Source organism: Cherax quadricarinatus, chromosome 13, assembly GCF_038502225.1.
Source record: "Cherax quadricarinatus isolate ZL_2023a chromosome 13, ASM3850222v1, whole genome shotgun sequence".
Classification (NCBI taxonomy): Eukaryota; Metazoa; Arthropoda; class Malacostraca; order Decapoda; family Parastacidae; genus Cherax; species Cherax quadricarinatus.
Window position 1 is genome coordinate 5,224,213 of NC_091304.1, and position 7,500 is coordinate 5,231,712.

Consider the following 7,500-nt stretch of genomic DNA (forward strand, 5'->3'; position numbering starts at 1 on the left):
TCGCTCGTGATTCCTATTGATTTAACGTAATCACCTAAAACTAATAAACATTAAGAGTAATAAGCATTAAATTATTCCTGCACTAGTGCTACTCTTGCTAGTTCTAGTAATTTGTCCTAATGGTATAATTACTATTAATACTGTCACTACTACAACAAAGAGGTTTTCTATCACTAATTCAGCAACAGTACAAACTCTCTGCAGCATAAAACAGCACATACCACTCCAGGCTTTGAGTCCAGCAGAACCAGGGATTGTCAAGGTTTCCTATCTTACCTGGAGGGTGTTCCGGGGGTCAACGCCCCTGCGGCCCGGTCCATGACCAGGTTCTTGGAAGATTATTATTATTATTATTATTATTATTAGTAGTAGTAGTAGTAGTAGTAGTAATAATAATAATAATCATGGTAGTAGTAGTGGTAGCAGTAGTAGTAGCAGTAGTAGTAGTAGTAGTATATTCCGTTTGATAACTAATCCCGTATGGATCATTCAACTATCGTGTAAGATTTAATTAAATTTGATTCCATATAGGTATATTTTGTCTATACTCAGACAGTCCATACATTATGAGAGGATCTCAGCTAGTCATTCAAAATATCCAGAACTCACCCTGTGGAGGTGGCTGCTCTTAAGCAGTTATCGGAGTGCTTGAAAGAGATTGGCTGAATCTACCTTCTTGGTTTAACAGGCCCACTACATTATACTGTTTAAAGTCACTTCCTAGAGAACTAAAGTTAAACTTACCGAGTCATTTAGGCAGGAGTGAGTGCCGGTTCCGGTTTCGCCGTCCCCGCTAGATAGCTTGTCATTGATCTTGGAAACATGGGTGTTAATGGTGTCGACGATAGAATGGCTGGAGGTGACAACGTTAGAGATGTGCGTCAGTTGATCTCTCAAGTTGGACTCCAAAGACGTCACCGCCGTAGTCACTGTGTTACTGATCCTTTGTTCCACAAGAGCCGAAGAGCCGGCTGGAACGGTCGCGTCTGATGGCAACAGGCTTCCAGACGACCGTGAAGCATTGCCGGCTAAAAGATTCATCAGAATGTTTATATTTCCCACGAACTTGTTCTCAAGTGCTGAAATTTTGACGTCAACGTGTTCCTCTATTTTCCTTCGAGCCTCGTCTAGGTCATTACGAACGTGGCCGTCGTAGTAGTTCTGCATCCAGGAGGTTATGGTCCTATTTATTTCGGCCATCTTATTATCCACGTGCCCGAGGTTGTTCATGATGTTGTTGTTGATGGCGCTAGTCTTAACTTCTACCTTCGACTTGACAGACTCTAACTTTTCATTCATTTCCCTCTGCAGTTGCTGGAATTGATTTTCCAACTTTTCCTGGAACACCTTGAAGATCTCTTGCGAGAGGTTATCGAGGCGGTCCCAGACAGACTGTAGCGGGTCCTCAACGGGGGTGTACTCATAATCTGCAGAAGAAGACGATGCCGACACCGCCACTAGCAGCCATAACACCCTAAAATCTCGGTAATTTATCATGACGCTGACGGAAGAGTATCTGGTGCTCACTACCTGGAAAATGGACACCTAATGTCTTCAAAGGAAAGACTGTTGGTATAGATATGTTTATATATTTCAGAGTTAGCTTTTCATTTCAGTATCAAAGGCATTTTTTTCTTCTTTCCTTTTGAAATTGTGTTTGTGAATTAACCCACACAAATATTTTCATTTATTTAAAAGCCAGAGTGGATAATTTCGCCGTATATTACTTTTTTTTTTTTTTAGAGAATTCTCTTCCAGTGTGTCCTCAAAAACGAGTGAGTGACCTTGTGACGTATTTTCTGGCACCCACCTGGACCGGGCCTGACCGATGAAAAGGAGAGGATGTCTTCGAAGCCCTTCAAGGTAAATCTTGCAGCAGCGTCCTCAGATGTTCCTGAGGTGACAAATGGACTGGAGAGCGGTGAGGGGGGCGAGATTAAATGAGGGGGTGAATGAGGAGGATGTGAAAGAGATAAGTTAAGTGAGGGGAGAGAGAGAACTTGAGGAACAGTGCCCACACTGCACCAAGGCTGAAGGGGAACTGGTTGGCTACATGGAGGAGATTCAACACAAATATCCCACACGAACACCAGCTCTCTGTTTACTCCTTGGAGATTCCCCCTCCTAACATTTTTTTTTTTACCTTCATTTCCTTATCTTTCTTTACTGTTCCTTGACGCTGTGAATGTTCTACTGTTACTTCATTACACTTAATTTCACTTGTTATTACTTTCTGTTTATTCTTTCTAATTATAATTCCCTTCTTATTATTCCATCCTTACTATTTCTTTCTGCTCATCTTTTTCTTGTTATTCGTTTCTTCTTATTATTTTTGTCATATTAGTCTTTTTTTATTTTCATTCTCTTCGTGTTATTTATTAGCTTCTTCTTCTTCTTCTTCTTCTTCTTCTTCTTCTTCTTCTTCTTCTTCTTCTTCTTCTTCTTCTTCTTCTTCTTCTTCTTCTTCTTCTTCTTCTCCTTCTTCTTCTTCTGCTTCTTCTTCTTCTTCTTCTTCTTCTCCTTCTTCTTCCACTTCCCCTTTCAATTCATTTCACTCTTTCCCACACTCAGACTGAATAAGTATTACCTAACATCCCTCCATGACTATATATATTTAACTTCCGTCTATGTCCTCTCGTTCCGGTTTCTCTGTTCTTTCGAATCCTCTGAATACTTTGTACAATGTTAACAAGTCTCCCTTTGGACCTTCTCTTCCCTCTCCTGGACACAAGATATCCTGGAGCGACTATAGGGACGATCGAAAAAACGGCTGCTGGAATGAGTTCGAGTAAATGTCACGAAACTCGGCGCAGAAATTTAAAAATTTTGTTTTTATTTAAAGGAGAGGCGTAGACTCGATCCTCCGTCAGCTAAACGTAAAACAGACCTAGTATCCAGCTGGATTTAAATGAAAAGTTTTAAGTACAGATAAGTATGGATTAGTAAAGTACAGATAAGTACAACGCTCAAGAGGGACAGTAATACATTATGTGTTAAAATAGAGAGAAAGAATAAAAAGTTAAATTAAACTCATAATAGGGAGAAAAAATAATGAATTACTGTCACACAATATTAAAAATTAAACTAATTCCTCGCTGATTATGTAATAAATTAAACAATAAATATATAACAATATCAAACATAAACACACCTCAGTCAGATATATCCTTACGTGCAGTACACTTTTCAAATATTATATTTTAAATACGGTAAACTAGATACACCTAAAGGCGTGTATCTCTCTGTTTATATATACTGACAGTTTAACTTAATCCCTCGGCTAACGATGAAAATTTTCTTAATTAGTGGTGAATACGTTACCTGTGGTCTAAAGACCCCATTTTAGGTGATAGGCTTTAATTAAATTATTCTGTGTTATGCGTACTGAGAGGTGTATGTCTTTTAGTTGGTTTAGAAAGACACGTAAGCAAACACTATAACATATTTATTAGAAAACGTTTCGGTCCTGGGACCTTGATCACTTCTAACATACAGAGGTAGAAAGACATTATATATATAGGCGGAGAGTGAGATGTGACGCACGTGACCTGAGGAATATCATAAGAACATAAGAATGGAGGAACACTGTAGAAGGCCTACTGGCCCATGCGAGGCAGGTCCTTATCAAAACAACCTCTGCCTATGATGAGGACCAGTAGACGATGAAATCATGTGACTCCTGTGTTGTTGGGTTGGTGCTGCTTAAATATCATGTATGCCAATGTTTTTGAAATTTTGTAGTTTCCAGTGTTGCGTTCTATAGTGTCGGTGACGGTGATTAGTGAGGCTTCTAGGCACCGTCGGCGTCTGAGGTCTGGTTCGGTGAGAACGAGTTGTGCCTCGTTCCAGTTCATCAAATGCCCCGTGGAGTCTCTGTGGAGGACACAGGCGTACCTTACATCGTCTCTGTTAGAGGCATTTCGATGCTCATTCAGGCGGACTGCAAGATCTCTGCCTGTCTCGCCTACATATTTCTTGGGACAGAACCCACAGGGGATAGTGTAGACGCCTGCTGTAGAAGTTAGAGGTGTGGGGCTGCGTTTAGTAGTGAGGTCTTTGATAGAGGATGTGTTTATGGTGGAAACGTTGATGTTACTCATAGCAAGTGCCCGGCGAGTATTCGTGGCAACATCGCCACATGGGAGTACTATGAACTGTTTAGGGGGCTGTTCCATGGGCGGTTTGTTGAGGATAGCTTGTGCCTTGAGTCTGCAATCTCGGATGAAGAAAGATGGGAACTGAAGACGTGTAAAGGCTTGTGTTATGTAAGTGCATTCTTCTTCTAGAAAACAAGGGCTGGAGATGCGAAGAGCTCTCAAGAAGAAGCCAATGAGGACTCCTCTCTTAGTGCGGGTGTCTTGGTGTGAATAAAAGTGTATAAGATCGTCCTTGTTGGTAGGTTTTCTATACACTTTGAAGAGAAGTTTGTCACTGTCGGGAGATCTGCACAGTAGAACGTCGAGGAAAGGAAGTTTGCCATCATTTTCGAGTTCAAGTGTAAACTTTATTGATGGTTCAACTGCATTGATCTTGTTGAGAAGGGCCTGGATATTGAGACGTCTTGGATAGAAAACCAATATATCATCAACGTATCTTAGCCAGGTAACGGTGTTGGGAATGAGGGTGCTGAATTTCTCTGTCTCCAAGTTTTCCATGAAGAGGTTGGCAAGCACAGCACTGAGCGGGCTGCCCATTGCCATCCCAAAGCATTGTTTGTAACAGTTGTCCTGATACTTGAAGAAGTTGAAATTAACACACAGTTCCACTAGATCGCTAAGATACGTTGATGATATATTGGTTTTCTATCCAAGACGTCTCAATATCCAGGCCCTTCTCAACAAGATCAATGCAGTTGAACCATCAATAAAGTTTACACTTGAACTCGAAAATGATGGCAAACTTCCTTTCCTCGACGTTCTACTGTGCAGATCTCCCGACAGTGACAAACTTCTCTTCAAAGTGTATAGAAAACCTACCAACAAGGACGATCTTATACACTTTTATTCACACCAAGATACCCGCACTAAGAGAGGAGTCCTCATTGGCTTCTTCTTGAGAGCTCTTCGCATCTCCAGCCCTTGTTTTCTAGAAGAAGAATGCACTTACATAACACAAGCCTTTACACGTCTTCAGTTCCCATCTTTCTTCATCCGAGATTGCAGACTCAAGGCACAAGCTATCCTCAACAAACCGCCCATGGAACAGCCCCCTAAACAGTTCATAATACTCCCATGTGGCGATGTTGCCACGAATACTCGCCGGGCACTTGCTATGAGTAACATCAACGTTTCCACCATAAACACATCCTCTATCAAAGACCTCACTACTAAACGCAGCCCCACACCTCTAACTTCTACAGCAGGCGTCTACACTATCCCCTGTGGGTTCTGTCCCAAGAAATATGTAGGCGAGACAGGCAGAGATCTTGCAGTCCGCCTGAATGAGCATCGAAATGCCTCTAACAGAGACGATGTAAGGTACGCCTGTGTCCTCCACAGAGACTCCACGGGGCATTTGATGAACTGGAACGAGGCACAACTCGTTCTCACCGAACCAGACCTCAGACGCCGACGGTGCCTAGAAGCCTCACTAATCACCGTCACCGACACTATAGAACGCAACACTGGAAACTACAAAATTTCAAAAACATTGGCATACATGATACTTAAGCAGCACCAACCCAACAACACAGGAGTCACATGATTTCATCGTCTACTGGTCCTCATCATAGGTAGAGGTTGTTTTGATAAGGACCTGCCTCGCATGGGCCAGTAGGCCTTCTACAGTGTTCCTCCATTCTTATGTTCTTATGATATTCCTCAGGTCACGTGCGTCACATCTCACTCTCCGCCTATATATATAATGTCTTTCTACCTCTGTATGTTAGAAGTGATCAAGGTCCCAGGACCGAAACGTTTTCTAATAAATATGTTATAGTGTTTGCTTACGTGTCTTTCTAAACCAACTTGTCGGTATTTATTACCAAGGTTTATACCATGTCTTTTAGTGTATATATGAGAGATTACTTTAATCCCCAGGTAAAATGTAGACTCAGTTGCAAACGGAGAATTAACTGCCTTTAATATACCATATTAGGAAAATAAAATCGTGGTGCAGTGTTACCTGGAATATACGTGAAGGTTGTTTCGAGGGTCAACGCCCCCGGGGTCCGGTCCATGACCAGACTTTTCGGTGGATCAGGGCTTGATCATCCAGTTTGTTACTGCTTAGCCACACGCAAACCAACGTACGAATACACAGCCCGAAATTTGTCGACAGTTACAAATTGCGCTATTTTACAACCTAATTGGAACGGAGACTCGAACACACACCAGGATATTAACTTCAAACATTAGATTACTTATCAAGTACTCACGACATTCTCTATCCAAGGGTAATAGTTTATAATAATGAAATAATGATTTATAAAAGCAGTTAGAAGCCTGAGTAGCTTCTAACTGCATTATGATAACATGAACATAGATAAGTACGTTCATGGAGCAACTAAAAGTGTGAACAGACTGGCTGATGATGTAGTAGTCAGGGTTAGGCTTGGTGTGGCACCAGGGCCTCTTAGCAAAACTGCAAGCTCTGGGAATGGCAGGCTCTACGCTATGTCTCCTCAGTGATTACCTTCATGGTGGATCTCTAAGGGCAGTTGTCAATGGAACGGAATCAGCAAGACATCCTATTGGGGCAAGTGTTCCACAAGGAAGCATGCTGGGACCATTGTTATGGAATGTCTATTTCAAGGACATTCTTCATCTCATCAAAGAATTCCATGCATATGCAAACAACTGTACACTGACATTCACTTATCCAAGAGAAGAAATGCCAGCTGCTCTAAGCTACATCAATCACCAGCTAAGAGCTATGTCAGCTTGGGGAACTAGATAACAAGTAACATTTGCACCAGAGAGAACACAAATGATGATGGTCTCTAGGCACCATGAGGGTAATGTCGGTGCAGTAGTAAGGATGAATGAGAGGGTGTTGGTACCTAGGGGTGAAATATGGCTCCAAACTGACCATGAAGAACCACGTTGTAAATCTTGCAAACAAGGCAGCCAGGAAGCTTACAGCACTTCGCCGTATCTCGCATCTGCTTGACAGTAGGGGTTGCAAGATTCTGTATGAGGCACAAGTACGCTCACACCTTGAGTATGCTCCACTTTCTTGGTTTGCCTGCCACCACCTCTCATCTGCGACTGCTTGACAGAGTAGAGAACAGAGCAAGACGTCTCATCTCTCGCCTGGACCCATGCTGGATAGATCTGTCATTTCAGCAGAGCTTTCAACACAGTAGGGTTGTGGGTGGCCTTACTGTTATGTACAAAACCAATATTGGCAAACTACCACACTTGGATTCACTTCGAGAACAGCGTGAAGCAAGCTTCCATACCACAAGACGGGCAGAAAGCAGCAACTTCACTCTGGCTGTACCCTTCTCCAGAACATCACTTCATCTGAGATCATATATATCCAGGATGACTCGAGTCT

General features: G+C 42.2%; 1 protein-coding gene across 2 annotated transcripts in view; it reads right to left on the reverse strand.

The window, feature by feature from the left end:
- Positions 1 to 2,033, reverse strand: part of LOC128688499 (angiopoietin-1) — a 45,131-nt gene extending 43,098 nt beyond the window's left edge. The window contains exons 1-2 of one of the 2 annotated variants that reach the window (XM_070084414.1): positions 1,811 to 1,951; positions 745 to 1,530 (exon numbers count right to left, since the gene is read on the reverse strand). In XM_070084414.1, the coding sequence (XP_069940515.1) occupies positions 745 to 1,497 (753 nt within the window). In that variant the 5' untranslated portion in view covers positions 1,498 to 1,530; positions 1,811 to 1,951. Of the gene's footprint in view, positions 1 to 744 lie in introns of both variants that reach the window. The other variant, XM_070084415.1, reaches the window with a different exon arrangement.
- Positions 2,034 to 7,500: the final 5,467 nt, after the last annotated feature.